Source organism: Octopus bimaculoides, chromosome 20 (assembly GCF_046866305.1).
Source record: "Octopus bimaculoides isolate indiv1 chromosome 20, ASM4686630v1, whole genome shotgun sequence".
Taxonomy (NCBI): domain Eukaryota; kingdom Metazoa; phylum Mollusca; class Cephalopoda; order Octopoda; family Octopodidae; genus Octopus; species Octopus bimaculoides.
Genome location: NC_142947.1, coordinates 34,413,025 through 34,434,856, shown reverse-complemented (window position 1 = coordinate 34,434,856; position 21,832 = coordinate 34,413,025). Strand labels below are relative to the sequence as shown.

The window sequence follows — 21,832 nt, the reverse complement described above, 5'->3', positions numbered from 1 at the left end:
ACAATACATAGAGCGGAATGCAGCGTGCAAAATGAAAATAAATAAAAGTTTTTTATGTAAATTAACGAAGTGTGTGAGCTCAAAACGAAATGAAACCTGGAGAGTGTGTGTGTGTGTGTGTGTGTGTGTGTGTGTGTGTGTGCGTGTGTGTGCGTGTGTGCGCGCGCGCGCGCGCGTGCGTGCGTGCGTGCGTGCGAGCGAGCGAGGCGATGCGAGCGAGCGAGCGAGGCGATGCGAGCGAGAACATTGCAAACAATGAATGAGATAAAGATGGGATGAAAAAAAACGTATAAATAAAGGCATGTTAAAAACTATATTACGTGAAATATCTAACTTTGTGAACTTTGTAAATATTTCTTTGAGTAATTTATCATAGTTGTTTATAAATAGCGAACATTAAATTTTTTTTTATTTAAGAAGAAAATGTCATAATATGAGGACCCTATTATATGTCTGAGGTCAAATTATTCATGCATCACAAGTATGGAAGTAATTGGTGAAGCATGAAAAATGAATACACACTCATCTTTGGTTTGAGTGCCATTCTTTCATTTGTCCACCCACTCGTATAGATGTAGGTATATAATTATGTGTGTGTGTCTTTGTGTCTGTGTTTGTTTCTCTCACAATTGCTTGACAACCAATGCTGGTGTGTTTATGTTCTTGTAACTTAGCAGTTTGGCAAAAGAGACTGATAAAATAAGTACTAGGCTTACAAAGAGTAAGTCCTGGGATCGATTTCTTTGACTAAAACATCCTTTAAGGTGGTGCGCCGGCATGCCCACAATCAAATAGCTGAAACAAATGAAAGAACGAAAGAAAAGAATATGGCAGGCTTCTTCCAGTTTCTATCCACCAAATCCACAAACAAGTCTCTGGTCGGCCAAGGCTATAACAGAAGACACTTACCCAAGGTGTCACACAATGAGACAGAACATGGAACCACATGATTGGAAAGCAGGCTTCTTACCACACAGTCTCACCTATATTATAAAATGTTATGAAGGTAGTAATCTGGCAGAATTATTAGCATGCTGAACAAAATACTAAACAGAATTTCTTCTAGTTTCAAATGCCATCAGAATCAACTTTGCCTTTCATCCTTTTGGGGCCAGTATAATAAGTACCAGTTGAGCAGAGGGATCAATGAAATTGACCAGACCCTTCCCACAAAATTTTATGCCTTTTCTCTATAGTAGAAAGAATTGTATTATCTATAAATATTACCATTTGTTTCCAGTTAAAGCAGAAAATGGAAGAGAAATTGGATAAAACATTTGAAAAATTTGAAGCTCTGCATTATAAGCAACAGCTAGTATCTGGAATGAATTATTTTGTAAAGGTAATTGTTGCTTTGTATTTTATTTACTCCATAGCTGTGGAGGCACAATGGCCCAGTGGTTAGGACAGCGGACTCGCGGTCATAGGATTGCGGTTTCAATTCCCAGACCAGGCGTTGTGAGTGTTTATTGAGCGAAAACACCTAAAGCTCCACGAGGCTCCGGCAGCGGATGGTGGCGAACCCTGCTGTACTCTTTCACCACAACTTTCTCTCACTCTTACTTCCTGTTTCTGTTGTGCCTGTAATTCAAAGGGTCAGCCTTGTCACATTGTGTCACGCTGAATATCCCCGAGAACTACGTTAAGGGTACACATGTCTGTGGAGTGCTGAGCCACTTGCACGTTAATTTCACGAGCAGGCTGTTCCGTTAAAAAAAAAAAACTCCATAGCTGTTTACATTTTGTTAACTTTGTTTATTTGTAATTTAATTTTTGAAGTCTTAACAGTCCTTGGTTCATTCATCTTACATGCATGCATTTGCTCGTAGATACATATGTCCATACATGGTGATTGCTCCATCTTCACATGATTGTTTCTTTCTTGTGCCTCCTTGTTGTCAATGGAATTTTTGACTTTCCATCCACGACCTCTCAGATGACTATTCAGTCCATCTGCAGATCTGCCCGGTTCGAGACATATGTGACAATTAATTCACTGTGTCACTTTGTAGGATATGACCTCTGTGAACTGCTGTATGTGTTTTCAGATTTGAAATTGCCTTGCAAACTTTTTCACATATTACACATGTTAAACCAATTGCCTGGTCTAAAAGGAAGGACTTTGTAAACTGCATTCAGCTGATCTTTTTTCAGGGGACATCATACACGCAAACACATGCACATGCATGTGTACATAGGGGGGGAGAGAGAGAGAAAGAAAGAGTTAACTACTCTGTCTAATTTATAGAATTGTAAACTTTAATGATAAATCTTAGATATTTATCTCAAATGTTCAATTTCTATTCTACAGATACATATTGGAAATGAAGAATTTGTTCATGCAAGAATTTACAAACCATTGTTTGATGCTGGGGAATTGACGTCAATAAAAGGAAGCTTGGCACTTGCTGATGAAATAGAATATTTTTAGATGGAACATCTTGTAAAATAATTTAATTTCTAAAAATGTAATTTTTGGAATAAAACATTGTTCTTAAATCTAACAAAAGTGTATAAAATGATTATTATTTGTCAATTACATTCTCATCGTTACATTTTTGAGTTGCATTACATATTTGATTGTGTTTTAGATGATTTTATTTCTAACAATCAATTTGTGAATAGTGGTACAAAATATGGAATGGAGTAGCTCTTAGCTCCTTCCATACAACTGCTCTGTACATTGAGCAGCAAAACATCACCACTAATACCAGTTTTGAGCATAGCTACTTGCATCTTCCCAGGAAATGCTAAGTTGTTTCAGATCTTTGAAGGTGGGTCTTCTTCTTTTCCTTCATTTCTCTGGTGGTACTCATTGTGTAGCTATACAATGGGTATCACCAAGGTATTTGTTCTTCAAGCAATCAGAAATATGACCTGCATGTCTTACTTTTCTTTTCACCACAATCTTCTGCAGACTGTGAAAACTGGCCCTTCTCAGGACTTCAGAGTTTCTGTTCCTGTTGGTGATCTGAGCGACTTTGGTAGTTATTTTCCCAGTTTCTCCTGCTCAAACTGCTGTTGGTAGGACAATACTCTAGTACAGCAGGATCTTTGTACAGTTACTAATTGAAATGTGGGCCTAGATCTTGTTCATTTCTCATTAACTCAATCTGTTTCTGTAACCATTTCTAGCCCAGTATTTGCACTCTGATGAATGCCGCAAAATCTTACTATAGGTAAGTATTGTAGGGCAAGGCATGTACTTCACAAACTTATCCATTGTCTGATTTAATCCATGATTGAAGACTTTTCTATAATAATAAAAATTCAACAAAGCGGGGAAAACGCAATTTAGCCTTTTAAAACCTGAAACACTGTTAATTTCATTTGATTATTGTAAATGTAATTTTCCAAATAATTTTATATTCTGGTCCATTCTGACGGTACATTTCTTTTAATCAAGGAGACAACTTTTTTGTGAGTCATCTTTTCAGTTACGGCGCCTTCAGTTGCGATGTTTGATACTGACGTGTTATACATCTCTTAAATTCATGTCTCCAAACGAGGAATCATAATGTAGATGTTCTCTTAGTATCTCCAAATGTAATAAGCAAGCAAATAAGCCTTTTTATTTTATTTTATCTTTTATAACTTAGTGAAAAAAATCTTTGTAGGCTTTCGCAACCTCGTGTAGTTGATATATAGTTTGAACATTTCCAAGTCATTTGTATGAAAAATGAAAGTCGAGAGTGAATATGAGAGATTATTGACACACAGTAAGGGTGACAGAAAGATGAGAAAGACACGTGTGGAATGTGCCTAAGATTATGACATATGCAGAAGATAACTCAGTGGAGTGGAGGCTGTTGTTGCATCATTAGAAGAACTAATAAATATCTATTGCGTATGTTATAGCTAATCGGCAGGACAGTTTTTTGTGTGTGTGTGTGTGTTTGCGTGAGCACACACGCGACCAGTGGTGCTTGTCTTCGAATCAATCCATGGCAGTAAATGGACTGTTTTAACTATGAAACGCCTCCCTTCCATAAAACGCAAAAGAGTGACAGCCACCGTTTTTATTGTTTAAGAAAAAGCGTCTTCTAGTAACCGAGAAATACTTCAGCCCTGATCAATTCATAGCTCTATAGATTCTCTACAGAGCTCAGAAATGATCTGTATTACCATGCCACTAACATATTCAGGATGATACTGTTGTTATACGTATATTGGGTTGGCAACTAAGCCTCCGCCGTTTACCGGGGCTAAGCCATTCCTTACGCCGCTTCATATTGATGTACAGGCACCATTCTTTGTCGCCAGTAACGATTCGGTAAAGAAATCGTTGCTTGTGTCCATGAGTTGAGCGGTGACGAGCAAGCAAACCAGCAGAGATTGTGACTCGTTGATTTTTGCTGTTGTCACTTAAAGCATGCAGAACCCATGCTCCATACTTCTGAGTCTTTCCCATCGAGTGAAGATGCTTCTCTATAGCAGTATGGAAGCATTCCATTTTCTCTGCTAGTTCCCTTGTCGTTTGACGAGATTTTTCGTGCAAAAGTTGATTAAATCGGTCCTCATTGAACTCAACTGGACGGCCAGAACGAGGTGCGTCTTTAAGGTCAAAATTTCCATTTTTGAACTTGGCATACCAATCATGAGCGATTCTTTCAGCTATGGCACCCTCTCCATACACAGCACAAATGCCACGAGCAGCTTTTGCGGCCTTAGAACCTTGATTAAAAGCAAGAAAAAGGTGTCGAAAATGCTTGTTTTTCTTAACTTGACATTCCATTTTAATGATCTGAAAATAAAACAAAAATTAACTAAAATTAGCTAGAAAAAAAAACAAAAACAAAAAACGAAAACAAAATAGATTCCAAAATGATTCAAAAATAGAACCCTCGAAAAAAATAGATCCGAAAATTTAAAAACGCAATAAATCCCAAAATAAAAAAAAGAACGTCGGGAACTTAGTTGCCAGCCCAATACAAAGTTCCCAGATTACACGCACGCACGCACGCACGTACGCACGCACGCACGCACGCACGCACGCACACACGCACGCACGCACGCACGCACGCACGCACACACACACACACACACACACACACACACACACACACACACACACACACACACACACACACACACACACACACACACACACACACACACACACACACACACACACACACACACACACACACACACACACACACACACACACACACACACACACACACACACACACACACACACACACACACACACACACACCCATCCAGCTGATGAGCAATAACATACTCAACGGGTAATTGCTATTTCGTGTAATGATGCAACAACAGCCTCCACTCTTCTACATATATCGTAATTTCAGATTCTTCCCACACGTATCTCTCTCCTCTTTCTGTCATCTTTGTTGTGTACCAATCGCCTCCCATATATCCTACACTAAATATTTCATCCACTTCTCATCAGAAATGCAATATCTGTAATTCATTCCCCATTTAATTTTTTATGCAGACAGCGACTTGGAAATGTTCAAACTAAAACCTGAACCACACCAGTCTGTAAGAGCCTGCGCACCCTAACCCTAAATTATAAAAGGAGAAAAGGAGGCTTATTCGATTGCTTATTACATTTGCAGATAATAGGAGAACACGTAACAACAAATAGTTCACTCAAACACCTATATTATGTCGCTGCCTGGAGCCATGCATTTAAGAGATGTATAACACGCGAGCATCACACATCGTAATGGAGGGTGTCTAAGTGAAGACACACAGCAAAAAACAACAAAAAGAAATGGTTCTAAAAAGTTGTCTCCCTTGATTAAAAAAAAGTACAATCTAAATGGACCAATAAAGTAAAAATAATTTTGAAAATTATATTTACTATAATTAAATGAAGTTAACAGTGTTTCGGGTTTTAAATAGCTAAAATGTCTTCCACGCTTTGATGCATTCTTTTTCTGTTATCAATACAAAACATTTGTATGAATGTCAGGAGAATGGCTGGAGATTACCACACTTCTATTCTTGATATGTGTAAGTTTTCATCATACAGTTATACTATAAATAACTGAAAACTCTGACTGTCAGCAGACTATAAATAATAGATGTATTGAATTTTATTATATGCTAATCACTCTCAACTAATTGAACTTTTCCATATCAATGACTCAAAGTAAAGGCGAGATAATTTCACGACAACCATGGTAAAATTTTTAAAATCTTAATTAATTTTATATTGTTTTATTGTTTTATCCTTTTATTTGTTTCAGCCATGCGGCTGCGGTCATGCTGGAACACCATCATGTAGGAAAAATCTAAGGAAAAAAATCTTCGAGAAACAAATCTTAGAATTAAAAAAATATCTAATCTTTCTGCACAGACAATAGAACAAGCATAGACATGTTATATCACCAGCATATGTCGTCTGCTCAAGCCTCTTTTATCGATCAACAGAGTTTTTTAGTCAGAGACAAAAGTTGCTAAGTGTTTTGGCCAGTAAATAAATTACGCAATTTAAAAATAAATTAAGGGAAGTAAGTAAACGAAGCCAATGACATTAATTTACGGAAATTACTTAAGTAGCAGTGTGCTAAATGACATACATGAAAATATTTTTTGTTTTTCAAGTAACTGAAATGTTGCACTCACTCGGCAAAAGACGTGATGAAAACTTACGCATATCAAGAATGAAAGTGCAGCAGACTCCGACTGGCATTCATACAAATGGTTTATATTAATAACAGAAAAAAAAAATGCATGTAGCAAAGCGTGATTAGCAACTAAAGTAGGAGACAAATTAGAAAAGAACAAAAACAAAATTTAACTACTGTAAATGTCGGAGATAGTTGTCATAGAGACTTTAGTCTCTCTCTATCACCTTTCAACATAAATATATGTTAAGGAACAGTAGAACAATTAACAACATTATAAAAATAAGTTTTATTTTGATGATGCTTGGTTTCACAATTTCTGTCATTCAGCTTAGCAGCCGCTGATTAAGTCGTAATTTGGTATTGGATGCCTGCCAGAGAAGCAAGTAGCTATCACCATCGAAGGCATCGGGGTGAAGAGTGCTTCGTTGAGGAGCGAGGAGTTGTCACGTAGAAGGTCAGTCGCGCAATTTGCTGAGAAAGTGAAACTCTCTGTTTAAGTACCAGTTTTACTACGCATACGCACGCGAGGGGCTTCCAGTGGTGAAGTCCCTTGCGCATGCGCAGAATAGTACTTCCTCAATGGCGGCTATAATTTCGCGCCACTACACTACAAATATCAATTTGCATGCCTAGAAAATAATCTAATACTTGTTTGCATTCGAGCGGAGAGTTATCGACCAGTTGGACTTTTGCTTTGTACAGAAATGAATTTTAAACACTTCTTTTATACAACATGGCTTTTCACTTGAAAATAAAGGAGCACAGTGATGCGGCATGACAAAATGAAAGACCATGGCCGGTGTTTACACGAGAGGGAAAGTGACTTCTGAAGGCAAAATAATGTATTATTTGTTTGTATTACAATATGAAGACTTCACAGGTAGTGTGCTGAGACATGGGACCATGACAAGCAGTGTGGCAAAAGAAAGAGCCTTTACTTCTATCTTGCTTTTGCTAATTTCCCTATAAAATTTCTTTGCACCCATCTTGAATGCCTTGTTTTGTTGATAAAATTTGATTGTCATAACTTCTGAGCCGTTGGGATTTTAGTTGTATTCTATTTTTCACTATTTCCTTAGTTGCAGGGAAGTTTATAAAATCTTTGATTTTATATTTTTGCTTAATTTATTGTAGCTTGTTTCATCTCAACATTTACTCCTCTAACAAATCCATCGAGAATTGATACATAAAAAATTCGATCTGTTTTTGTATTGCTATTTTCCACTTAGGAGGTCTATTGGCATGGCTGGTTCTTTTCTGTGGTGTCCTGATACCTAATTGAGCAGTTAAACTTTAGTAGTGGAATAAATGAGGTTATTTAAGGTTATTAGGCCATTTCCCTTATTTCTTAAAATCTGTCCAAGAGCAATATTATATATCATGATTATGTTGTTATTTTTCATGCTGTTTGAGAGCTTTGGTAGCGGTTCTCTATTGATGATGTCAGTAAACTCAGGCTTACTGAGTTCTCTCATATCTTCTTTTGCTTCTATGATCTTCCCTTTATAATTCACCTCAAATTCTGTGTCATATCCATCCTGGTGCTTTTGAGGCAGGTCTACTTTGTTCTCTTTTTCCGCATATCTGTTCTTTGTTATTCTTTCTTCAGCTTCCTCGTTAAGATGTACTGCTCGTACACTGGGTTTTGTGCATCTCTTACCTATTTTATCTGCATTGTTGCTACCATGGGATATTTGTGTCCTAATTTGGCTAATTTCAGCGTCAGTTAACTTTTTATTCTTAATGATGTCTCTGTGTACATTACTGAATTTATTTGCGTCTATATATCTGCGTATTTCGTTGCCTGCTAAGTTTCTCCATGAAGTGTATGTTTGTACAATGAAGTTGTTGTTATGGGCTTAGTTGGCCTGTATAGAAAGCTTTCAACAGATTTCTATAATCCTCGCTAGTCCATTTTATGCGTTTTGCTTTAGGGGGTGTTTTTGGTGGCGAAACTACAGCTCTAGGATTAGGGTTATCCTGGTTCTGGTTACCTGGTACTTCATTCTTTTGGGAGTTTGTTCCAGCAGCAGACGTTTTGACCCCAGTCTTGTTCCCTACTGGGTAACGCGGTCCTTGTCCTGGGCGATGACCGATCGGGCATGAGGTTTGGTTTGCCATTAAAGCATTGACGGTGACGGTAGGAGACGGGTCTGTTTGCTCAAGCTTGACTTTTTGATGACACCGTTTCTTCGAACATATATATTTATCATATCGTAGGCTCTTTTTTCTTTTTGGTAGCTATGTTTCCGGGCGTAACTGTTTAGGGATGTTTTAAACTGAGTGACTAATTTGCTCCTTTTTTATAATCGTTTGTGGGAAGCCACTTTGTTTTTACTTTGTACGGTGTCGCTCGTGACATGAGTTTTCTTTTACTTTCTCTGTGTGTACGTGTGTGTCGTGTCGGCATTATTTATGCTGTTTGTAAATATTAGCATGTGCACACGGATGCGTGGGCAGTTGCATGTATACGTAATTATTCAATTTACGTAGTTACTGTGTAATTAGTGTGTTTTTCCAGCGTTCTTGGTGCTGGTTTCGACGTCTTGTGTATGTCACATTGAGATATGACGCACTTAAGAAAGAAACTACACTGTATGTAACAAAGATCTTTCCGGTTTTTTAGTTCCTTTGCTTTAACAGGACTTTTCCCATAGTTGTATCGCGAAGATTTCCTTTCATTGAACCGATGTTATCAGATTAAGTTTTTGTGGAGAGAACTCCTTAGAATACGTCCATGCTGTTATTTAGACCGGAGCTGCTATTGTTGTTGTTGCTGTTGTTGTTATTATTCTTCAGTAGTTTTATTTTTATAACGTGCTTTCACTTCACTACCGATCACAGTTCTGTGTGCCTTGAGTATGTGCTGTGGTTTGTTGTGATGCTCTTATGGTTACTGTATTGAAAGTGTTTTGCGTAGGATGTGTGCAGTGCCCAGTAGTGCAATTCTCTGTATGTTATATATATTTGTAAGTCCTAGTGTTTTCGTTATGTATTTGTTTGAATATTTTTTTATTATACCTAAGGCACCTACTATGATAGGAATTGTTTCTGTTTTTAGATTCCACATTCGAGTTACCTCTATTTCCAGGTCTTTGTATTTTGAAATTTTCTCCATTTCTTTTAGGGAAACGTTGTCATCTGCTGGTATTGATACATCAATTAGAAAGCATTTTTTTCCTTCATGTTCTTTGACAACTATATCTGGTCTATTTGCCTTAATTTCTCTATCTGTGTGTATTGGCATATCCCAGAGTATGGTTGCTTTCTCGTTTTCTGTGACCTTTTCTGGCGTGTGTTTATACCATCTTTTTTCTGTTGTTATTCCATAGTGTTGGCATAGCTTCCAGTGTATATAGGTCCCAGCTCTGTCGTTTCTGTGAATATATTCCTTCTTAGCCAGGACTGGGCAGCCAGAGATAATGTGATTTATTGTTTCTTGTCCATCGCCACATATTATTATTATTATTATTATTATTATTATTATTATTATTATTATTATTATTCTCATTAGCATCTTCTTTCAATTCTGTTTACATTTCATGCCGAGTGTCTTCCTGACACCTGGGGCAGAGAAACGTACTGTAAACATTGATAGGCCATTAAAATAAACACACCAGATTGTTCATTAACAAAGTGATGTGATAGAGAGAAAGTGGAAGACAGAGAGAAAAAGGAAAATTAGAAAGAAATACAATGAAGGGGAAAAGGAAAGAAAATTCACAGCGACAATGCTCTTCTCAATACGTGTGACGTACCAGTTAAGACCATCTTTTGCACTTCCTGCATGGATGGTAAGCCAGGGATCATTCTTAAATCATTTTCAGTTCTTTTTTATTTTTTATTATTATTCCGAGTGCTCCTACAATCACTGGTATTGTTTCACAAAGCTTGTCTCCCTTGATTAAAGAGTACAATCAGAATGAACCAATGAAATAAAAGATTGTTTTGAAAATTACATTTACAATAATTAAACGAAGGTAACACCTTTTTCGGTTTTAAATGGCTAAAATGTGTCTTCCACGCTATGCTCTTTCATTTTGTTTGCTATTAAGGCAAAACTTTTCTATGAATGCCAGCAGCATAATCAAGGACTGCCACTGTTTCGTTCTTGATATTCATCTATTCTTGTACTTGTTTCAATTATTTGACTGTGGTCATGCTGGAGCACCGCCTTAAAAGGTTTTAGTCTAATAAATGAAACGTATTTTTAGTCTAAGAAATCAATACTTATTTTTTGTAAGCCTAGTACTTTGCAATCCAAGCAATGGTGAGGGGACAAACACAGGCACAAGGACACGCGCGCGCGCGCGCTCACACACACACACACACACACACACACACACACACACATCCTTCTATGTTGGATATACAGATTTCACGAAGCGAGGATAAACACAACTGTCTTCACACAACGTACTTCAAATTACTCCACTAAAACACGATACTCCAATAAACACAAAGTCTCAACGATCTCAACGAATTCCGACGACTTCCACGAACTCTCAACGACTTCTACGACTTTTTCCTCGTCTCAACCAATACGCTACTCTTCGTAAGAGTTCGGCTAGTCCATTTTCCTAATCGCACATGGATGTCAATGACTCTCGCTCCTTTGAGGTTGACTTCTGCTGGAAGTTATTATTATTTTTTCTTCTTCTTCTTTCTTCAAATTTTCTTCCATTTCTCGCCGAGTGTTTTCCGTACACCTAGGGCAGAGAAGCTCATTGTATGCATTCCCAGTTTACACACGCAAATTCACAGGTAAAACATGTATTTTAAAAAATTAATAAATAAATAAATTCATGAATGGATGTTGTTTTCACATCGATAATGCTCTTCTCAGTACATGAGTCGTTCTAGTTAACACGATTTTTTGCACTTCCTGTAGGGATAGTAAGCCTGGTATCGTTTTCAAATAGGTTTCAGTACCTTTTTTTTATCATTCCTAGAGATCCTACAATCACTGGTACGGTAGTCGTCTTGAGATGCCACATTTTTTCAATTTCTATTAGCAAGTCTTTATATTTACCGATCTTGTCAAATTCTTTCGCCGCTATATTGTGATCACAAGGAATACTCATGTCAATTAATAACCACACCTTTTTTTGTATGATCTTTTATAATAATATCCGGTTTATTAGCTTTTATAGTTTTGTCGGTATGTACTGTCCATCCCAGCGATATTCTTCTCTTAGTTGTTCTCGATGTATGACGGTACTTATTTAGTTAAACTATTACACAAAACATGTAACACTTAATCAATGCTTATATTCACTAACCCATTGTGCCATAGGACAGTTAGGTTGTTGAAATTAGGAGCTTTAAATGGTCCGAATTAGTACCTGAAATTAGGAGCTTTAAATGGTCCGAATTAGTACCTGAAATTAGGAGCTTTAAATGGTCCGAATTAGTACCTGAAATTAGGAGCTTTAAATGAATTTTTTTTTCTTTTGTCACATAGCCCTGAGCAAACAAACACATCAAAGTAGCGGGGACTCTTTGATCTTAGGGGTTCAAAGCAACCCCGCTATTGTTGATACTATGATAGCATCTTGTCGCTTCACCCTGTAAATCGTTGGTAAATAAGTAGATTGCAAATGGGACCCAGAGGACCCTTTAGTCTTGTCATGTGCTTGTTGTATGATAAAATTGTCCCTGTAGACTCTGTAATGTAATTAGTGGAAATGGCATCCAGCAGCAGAGACTAAGCTCAAAGCATCTAGGATATCAAGCATAAATTGATTTAAATCGTGATGTTTCAGTCAAACCATACCAGTATGAACACCAGATATAAATCAATAATGATGATGACAACGACCATAGGTGGCAATAACAACTAAGAAGACAACAGTCCAGATATATAATAATAGTGGTCTGATTGAAGAGAAATGCCTTCATTCAACAATAAAACCTGGCGATGGATTAGTTTGTAAAGTAAATAACTTGCTCTACAACACTTCCTTATAATGAGTGCAAGTAATGGGTGAAAAGTAGTTACAATCAGGAATCAAAATTAAGAAACAGATTAAGTTTGTGAGTATCTTTATTCTGTTCTATATTTTCTGGCAATATTCATATATCGATCATCCCAAATCAAATCATCAGGATCTATAAAATGTATTCTTTAGTGTTACCGTTTCCTATTTATATTTCGACTATTATATTAATTTTACAGTTTTGTTAGAATTACAAAGTATTCTTTATTCCAAAAATCACATTTCTAGAAATGAATTTATTTACACAATTTTCCATCACTAAAAGGATTCAAGTCGTCAGCACGCGTCATGTCGGCTTTTACTGCTCGTACTGTAAAGTCAGTTTTGAATTCAATTTCCATCCGAGAAAGCATTGCATGAACACATTCTTTACTTCCAATAAGTATCTGGAGATTAAAATTAAACATTTGAAATAAATATATAAGATTAAATATTAAAGCTTACAATTCTATAAATGAAAAGTCAAGTGGTTGTGTGTGTGTGTGTGTGTGTGTGTGTGTGTGTGTGTGTGTGTGTGTGTGTGTGTGTGTGTGTGTGTGAGTGAGTGTATGGGTGTGTGTTCATGCGTGTGTGTGTGTAGCATTGTCGGTATGTTTATATATTATAGCTTTGGGACAGCCAAAGCCTTGTGAGTGGATTTTTCAGACAGAAACTCTATACAGATATGGCTATGTGGTTAAGATGTTTTCTTTCTATCCATCAGGTTTTGGGTTCGGTCCCCCATCATAGAAATTTGAGGAAGTGCTTTCTACTATAGTTCCAAGACGAGGGTAACCTTGTGAGTGAACCTGGTTCATGGAAACTGTGTTTTGTGTATGTATGTGTACGTGTGCATGTGTGTATGCGTCTATATATTTGTTTATACACTCTACGAAAATTGCTAAGTACATTCAGTGAATCTGTTATCATTTTCTCTCTCAAATGTCATCCTCTCTCTTTACGACATGAAAGAAGTGACCTTGAATAGGGGTTAGATATTTCATTATTTCATTATTTCTTAAAAAGTAGAGACATAATTTTTAAAAAATAGAGACAATTAAAAAAATATTTTGGGTTTTACTCTTTGTTTTTGAAATCATAGGGATCTCAACATTGCACCCTTTTTATTCCATTTAAAAAATGTTGAATGACAAAGCTTTTTGCATTAGTTTTCTTTTTTTAATTCTTCCAATCTTTGACCATGTATTGTAATGTTTGACAGTATTGTGTGAATCACTTTGCTAACTTGATGAGAATATATCCTTCTCTATGTGTAGGATCTCATGGTGTGAATAGGTCTTGTTTGCAATCCATGGCTTTCTAATGAATATGTTTCTACTTAAGCGTATCCTTCTACTAATCACTATGACATGATATACTTACTACATATACTTATCTTTATACATGATTAAAATGTATAGAAATGGTAATTCTTTCCGATTAAATTCCATCGAAAACTGATTATTCTCGTTAATATTATTTGTTTAGTTCTTAAATTTTATTTGTTAATTTAGATCCCTCTGTTATGGAATTAAGCAGTCATCTAGATATCTTTTCCAGTTATTTTGTTATATATGTGCAGAATGTGTCTCCAAACTTATTCGTAGATTCTTCGAATATTATCTAGGTTGGCATACGTAGGAGCAACTTTTGTTCCCATCGCTGTCCTTCAAATTTGACGGTACGTTGAATCATCAGATGGGAAGTAATTATTTGGTAGTACGAGACTGAAACATTCCGTAATAAATTGCTTTTGCAATGCGGTCTGGTAAATGAACAGGGTATGGATCTAAACAATATGTTTAATGTAGTGGTTTCATAATAATGGGTAACCCTGTTGTATAGATTAATAACATCAAAAGAAAGTATAATTGTATTCTGACTCATCGTGTTTGATAATTAAATAAGTAGCTCCAGATAAATTACTGTATGTGCGTTCAGCAAAGTTTTAGTAATATCGCGAAAGAGTCGTTTGATCTGAGCTTCAACTCGTTTGGAGCTGATATTTTGCTATTCTTGAATTTAGAGCTTTTACAAGCGTCACATATAGCTTTATGTTTGTGAATTTGGAGTAGAACATAGAAATTACTAGCTTTCCCCTGAAAATGCTTATTCAATCAAATACTTTAAGTGTCAAACATTTACGCTATTTATTTAATGAAGTGAATAGATTTCGCATTACCGTCAATTGTTTATTGTTGTATGATGTTTTTAATACTAGTTATCATTTCCCAAGATCTCAAGTATCACTTCTTTGTAATATTTTGTATTCATGAGAACAACACCGTCTTCTTTAATCGTAATGAATTTACGGGAAGTATCAATGGTTTTACTCTTTCCTTTTTTCGGACAGAGTTTGCTTTTATTCTTTACTAGTGATTCATCGTCACTGTCAGAAATTGTCCGGTTTGTCTAAGTTCTAGGCTGAGCTCTGTGATATTATTTATCATTCCTGGGAGGGTGGATTTTCGGAGATTTTCACTTGTACCTCACTTTGATGATTCAACGTTCCGTCAAATTTGAAGGAGTGCGATGGGAACCAGAACGCTCCTACATACGTCAACATAGATAATATTTGAAGAACCTACAAATATATTTGGAGAAACATCCTACGCATATCTAAGAGAAAACTGGAAAAAATATCTAGATGGCTGCTTAATTCTACAGCAGAGGGATCTAAAATAAACCGGAGCCGGAGTCCCCAAAGCAGTTCGATACTGTAGACAACCTCGTTCTGGCAACTCCTGTGGCTCCAATTGTGCCAAGTCGTACTGGTTCCCAGCTTTTCCCTTGGGTAACATTGGTGGCGGTGGAGAGGGAAGACGTGTTGCATGGGCGACTGCCGATCTCCCATGGAAAAACTGCTCAGGTCCGTCTAACCGCAGTGTTAAAACACGGAAACCAGTAGTCTACCGGTTTTAATCCTGCACATAATTGACGTAAGAGCAAGGCGCCAGGGGCTACTTTCGATGGAGGGGGAGGCCACTGAGCCTCACTGGACAGTTACCGTCCGCCTCAAGCTGGGCAGCTCCCAGTTAGGTGCTGCCACGTCACAACTTACCTGTTCCAGTGGATGCGTGAGGCTTAGGGAAATTAATATCTTGAATTGTGGGCTGTAAACACTATACCAAGAAAAACGAATGAACAAAAAAAAATTTAAAAAAGGATTTTCTTTTGCTCACCTATTTTGAATTGATTTACCGAATCTATCCCATGTTTCATAGCAAATATTTGTCCAAAGTAATAACTGGTACGAATCTTCCTGTTAAAAAATTTTATATTTTGTATTTCATGTTTTGGGGTTCATCTAGGATTTCATTTCATAAGTTATATACCTTCAAGGATTCAGATGATTCCTGTTCCGTGATTATTCCTTGCAGGTTCCAGGAGATTTAATTTGTTGGAGAAATAAATTGTTAGTGTTATGGCTTTTGGTGTGACTTTTCCATTCCTATTCTTTCTGGATTTTTCTATATGGTCAAATTTCGTCTTTTGATATATTGAGCTTATGTATGATTGTTCTACCAGAGTTCTTAAACTCCCCATTAATATGTAGGAGCCAATTATCATTTCTCGCCCATCATTGGAGGGACACGAGTTCCACCATTTCACAATTATTTTTCTTATCGTTCCAAAGTTTCAAAATATTTTGTAAGTCAAACATTCGGCGTTTTTGGTACACTCTTCTTCCATTTGTTGATCAATTTTTTCCTAGTGGTTTTCATAATCTCATCTTTTTATTTAAGAGGTTGTATTTCCTTATACATTTTCATTAAAGACATTTGCACCTGTAGTCTTCGTTGTTGTTCTGGTTCTCCAGTTATATTTTTTATTTGTAACTTATGAGGAAAATCTACTTAGATGTTCATCCATTTTTCATAAATGTCAGCTTTGTTGTTTTTTACCATGTTCCAACAGACGAACTTCCTAGTCATTAGCTGCTTCTTCCAGAAGTGTCCCATTTTGTATTTGATTGAATATATTCAATCAGGGAAGTTATTACTTCTTTTGCTATTTGAAGAATCCGTCTCCATCCTGAAGGTTATTTTTTCTCCAATACATTACTTAGTCTTTGTAAATTGATACTGACTCTTCATTGTTAGTTGACTTATTTTCGTCCTCAGTGATGTTTTGTTTAAAGACATGTGATCCATTGATTTTTCTCCCCAAATAGTAAGATTTCCGCTTATTTTCTGAAGAACTTTTACGATTTTATCGTTGGTTGCATTATTGTGGCATTTCCAGACTTGTACAGTAGAATGAATTTGAACAAACAGCAAAATGAATGCTACACAACAAGCAACTGCTTGTCAGTTTCCATCTACTAAGTCTTTGGAAGACCTGGTGGGTTCTAGATCCTTGGTAGAAGACCCTTATCCCAAGTGCTGCGCTGTGGGACTGAACCTAAACCCATGCAGTCGGGCAGCAAACTTTTTACCAGCGCAGCCGGACGGACAGACGAACAGAGAAATGGATGGATGAAAGACGAGATGTTAAATGAAGAAAAGATTGCAAAAATAAAAAAATACAAGTAAACCAAATCAATAAAATATAAATATTTATGGAATAAATATATAAAGATACATAACAGTTACCTTTACCACATAATTGGTTGAACCGCACATAATTTCCCTCCTGTGCAGCAGAGCGACAAATGTTTCCGAATTTCTCCCCAATATGTTTTCAATTTCCTGCTTTTTCTGAAAGCCAATGATAATATTTATAGTTTTAGAATAAAATAACAATAAAAATAATTATATTGATAACGTCAGGAGAAAAGTACAAATATAATACAACTGTATTAGCTATGGGACGTTACGGCGCTGCCTATTTGGTGTCACTTATTCGACGCTAACTTACTTGATGTCAGACATTTAAATGTTTCTCTCGTTCTCTCTATTTCCCCCCTCTCTCGGTTTATGTGTCTAATCATATTTCTCTATGTGAATGAGGAGAGGGAAAAATGTTTATACGAATAATGTTTAATCAATAAATTCTTAAGTTTCTCTCTCTTCCCTTCTCACCTCCTCTTTCTTTTTTCTCTTTCATCATTACTATCTGTATGTGAATCATTCTACACACACGCGCACGCGCATATATATGTGAGCGTTTGTTTGTGCGTGTGTGTATTTCCTGTGACAAGAAGTACTCTCTGTCAAACCATAGTGAATATCCAGTCATCCGTGCCTAATCGTCAGCGTACAAACAGCTGCGCCATATTTTCCCATTCTGAACTGTATCCCCTCACATTAGAAACTATTCGCCCCTTTAGAATAAAACCAAGAAAGTGATAAATTATAAATGGAAAGAGAAGGTGCGTGGAGTTATGTCTACGTAATAATCTTTATTGCGTAAGGAGATTTAGTTGTCGTCATATAGAAATTGATGCTAAATAACCTGAAACAAAAAGGACAGATGTGAATGAAAAAGAAGACTTTTGAATGACAGAATAGACACATGTGTGCTTGGGAAGAAGTGTGACATGTATAACAAGTGGGGGGGGGGGGATGCAGACAAGACCAATTTGAATAATCTATTTTCTGTGTTTTATTTATTTAATTATTCATAGATTTATTTATTTTATTTAATCCTCTTATTCAGTTTACAGTTCAATAGTCTGACATTTTTCAAGCAATCATATTTATTAAAATTTAAGACTGAAACTATGAAGTCTCCTCATTTTAAGATTGAAAGGAGTCTTATCGTTGTTGATATTTTTTCTTTGCTTTTGAGGTTTTTTTAAAATTGAAACTTGTTAATTAGAACAGTTTAGGTGATTAGCTAAAATCTACTCGCTCATATAAAAGATTTACGGCTGAAACAAATGGCATATTATTTATAACTTTCACAGTATAAGAATAGTTTCAAATTTTGGTACAAGGTCTAAGTGGCAATGTAAAAGTTCCTTCATGAACTTGCTGATTACGAGCTAATGAGGCTATTCTACGGGTATCGTGTGTATAAATTTCTCTCAATTGAATGAGAGGGATAGTGTATTTAGAATGATCTTATTTGGGGATATATATACAATATGTATACATACATACAAATATGTGTGTGTGTGTGTGTGTGTGCGTGCGCGTGCGTATTACGTCCCTGAAGTGACTAAGAGTACTAGTCAGCACCAGTATTGCTAGAAATAAGTGTTAAAACAACTCATAGCCACAAGAAGCACTTTATCTTAATGAGAAGCACTTTATCTTAAAGAGGCCAGCTTCCTCAGCGTCCAGGCATAGTGTTTTCGCAATTTTATTAATGTTCCTGAGTGACTCTCACCTAGCGCCTTGAGTAAACTCAACTCGCCTTTCAGTCAAAAGTCAAAATTACAAATAATAATGGTGGTTTATTTACCACCATGAAGCCTTAATAAAAATGCGAAATCATTGTGATCTAGCTATGTCTAGGTGCTGCATGAGCTTGCCTCTCTTGTCAGTTCATTAAGATAAAGTGCTTCTCGCGACTACGAGTTGTTTTAACTGTTATTTTTAGCCATACTGGTGCTGACTAGTGACGTATATATCTCTGCATTTCAGTTGTAAAATTGTTAATAAACAACCCAAGAAATCAGGATCTTTGTGGTTTCCGTCACGGTCTACAATTTTACTCCAATCGTTTTCAAAATTGGTATATGGATTAAGTTTTGCATACTAATTATGAAAATGAAACTAATTTTATCCTATAAATCCATAATCAGAAATTCGCAAAATTTGGTTATTTTAGCCAGGCAGAAGCGAGTATTTTATACACCGTGGCGAGGAGCTGTTTCCACCGTACCCAAAGCAAAGAAGCACCATGTGCTCCATAGCTGATTGCGAAGAACTCTGTTTCCATAGTAACCAAATAAACTGCGCATGCGCACAAGGAGTGTAACCACCACGTGTTCTATAATTGTTTGTTTTCATAACAGAAGGAATTCAACCCTTCCATTGTTGACTCTTTGTGAATTTATGTGAAGAAGGAGATATTAGAAAGATAATTTATTTTATAAAATCCTAGAATGTATTGCAAACTTTTGTTCTTGAATTTTTTAAACTAATAATTGTCTGTTTTCAGGAATTTTTTTGACTGTTATTTCTAGCCACTCCTGTTGGTTTCTTCGTAGCTTTTAAATATGTAATTTGCTCGCGTATGTTTTAACACTTTTTACTGTTTACTGTATCTAGTTTGTTTTGACATGCCGATGACCCTCTCCCCTTGATGATGGAAGAGACAGCGAACGCGCTCTTTTTTGACTGACTGAAAATTTTGAAAATTATCAAATTTTGAACGCCCGGAATAAATGAATAACAAACACGGATTCAGCTCCAAAATTACATCCATATGATACATTAAAAGAGTTTTATAAAGATTCCAACCTGCAGTGACGATAACCACAACGATCCGGAAATCAGCGTGTGATTTCTACAATAATCTTATATACTGACTAGGCAAGTTGAGTTTAACCTAAGGCACAAGGTGAGAGTCACTGGGAAGCATGGGCGCTGGTGAGCTTACCTCCCTTGTCAGTTCATTGAGAGAAAGTTTTTCCCAAGGCTATAAGCTGTTTTAGTCTTATTTCTAACGATGCTGGGGCTCACTAGTGTCTTTTGTCATTTTAGTGACGTATATATTTCTGCATTTCGGTTGTAAAATTGCTAATGAACCACACTTACGATTTATAATTTTCACTTTAAACGTTTAGGAAATCAGCGTATTATTTCTACGATAATCCTATATACAGATAAGGCGAGCTGAGTTTAACCAATGTGTTAGATGGAGAATCACTAAGGAGCATTAATAAAAAGACGAAATCACTGTGATCTGGGTATGCTTGGATGCTGCGCGAGCTTGCCTCTCTTGTCAGTTCCTTAAGATAAAGTGCTTCCCGTAACTATGAGTTGTTTTAACTCTTCTTTCTAGCAATTCTGGTGCTGACTAGTCACTTTAGTGATGTATATATTTATGCCTTTCGATTTATGATATTAGGTCGTCAGGTATGAAATTTGTAGTAAGGTATGTTGTAAACTTTGACAGCTGCTCATTTTGCATCATTATTATATTTTGACAATCTTTATTTTTTGTTAGAAAGCTAACACAACTATTTCTTTATTCTAACTCATTTTGCACTTCATAAAGTATTTATAAATCGTTTTTGCTATTTTTCTTTAGAGATGGATAAGTCGTAAATTCGTACAGTTTTGAAATATGAGTTCTTTCTAGGAAATACAGCATCACAGACAGCTCGAAATATTAGTGTAGTATTTCACTCTAATGTTATAACACAGTAGTCAGTTTCATTTTGGCTTGCAAAATTTCGTTCTGGTAACTATGTCCTCACAAATGAGCAACGCGGTCGACCAGAAACGAATGGGGGATAATAACGAACTGAAAGCCATCATCGAACCAGATCTATCTCAAAGTGTTGTTGTTTGGTGTTAGCAAGCAAACACGGTAAAGTGAAAAAGTTGGACAAGTGGGTTTCACATGAACTCAATGAAAATCAGAAACAGCAACGTTTGGAAGCCTATATAATGCTACTTTCTCGTCACAAAATTGAATAATTGAATAAAGCCAGACATGCAAGTACTTAGGAATCAATGAAATTGATACAATGCAACACACTAGCCTTCCGGGTATGAGTTACAGCTATAATATTCTTAACAAGACTGTAAAAGAAGTAATCAATATAGAGAAGAAAACAAGAAAAATGACAGGATTTAGGATGCACCACCCAAAATCTAACCGAGAAAGACTATATATACAACGTATCGAAGGCGATAAAGGCCTTATACAGCTAGAAGACTATTACAAAATAACCACCATAGGACTACAAAAATACTTACTTCAGAAACAAAGAAAATTAATACAAATAGCCACAAAATACGAACAAAACAAATAAATGTTTTCAGTCTTTAAGCAAGGTGACAAATACAAAAAAGAAGTCATAGTACCTAACAACTATGAGGAAAAAGAAGAAACAACAAAAGCTATAAAACAACTGAAATCCAAACTAAAACTGGAACAGCAACGGATCATGATAAAACTATGGTAAGAAAAACCCTTTCATGGCAAATACTGGGTTAAACTAAACAGAAAAGAAATGGACAAAGCAAGATCCCAACAATAATTGAGATCTCAGGACTCAAAGCAGAGACTGAAAGATTTTTAATTGCAGCGCAAGATCAAAGACTTCCCCACCTGAAATCATAAAAAAAAATACGTAATGGAAAGAAATACAAGTAAATGCAGAATATGTGTAGATGGA

The 21,832-nt window shown here is 36.2% G+C and overlaps 2 protein-coding genes across 2 annotated transcripts in view; one reads left to right on the top strand and one right to left on the bottom strand.

Annotated features, from left to right (window-relative positions):
* LOC128250301 (cystatin-B-like) overlaps nt 1-2,509 on the top strand; it is a 15,639-nt gene extending 13,130 nt beyond the window's left edge. Inside the window, exons 2-3 of the mRNA XM_052975063.2 lie at nt 1,241-1,342; nt 2,312-2,509. Of these exons, the coding sequence (XP_052831023.1) occupies nt 1,241-1,342; nt 2,312-2,431 (222 nt within the window). The 3' untranslated portion in view covers nt 2,432-2,509. The remainder of the gene's footprint in view (nt 1-1,240; nt 1,343-2,311) is intronic.
* Nucleotides 2,510-12,638: 10,129 nt separating this feature from the next.
* The window catches only part of LOC106878861 (cystatin-A5), a 9,940-nt gene continuing 746 nt past the window's right edge, over nt 12,639-21,832 (bottom strand). The window contains exons 2-3 of the mRNA XM_014928202.3: nt 17,184-17,288; nt 12,639-12,995 (exon numbers count right to left, since the gene is read on the bottom strand). Of these exons, the coding sequence (XP_014783688.1) occupies nt 12,846-12,995; nt 17,184-17,288 (255 nt within the window). The 3' untranslated portion in view covers nt 12,639-12,845. The remainder of the gene's footprint in view (nt 12,996-17,183; nt 17,289-21,832) is intronic.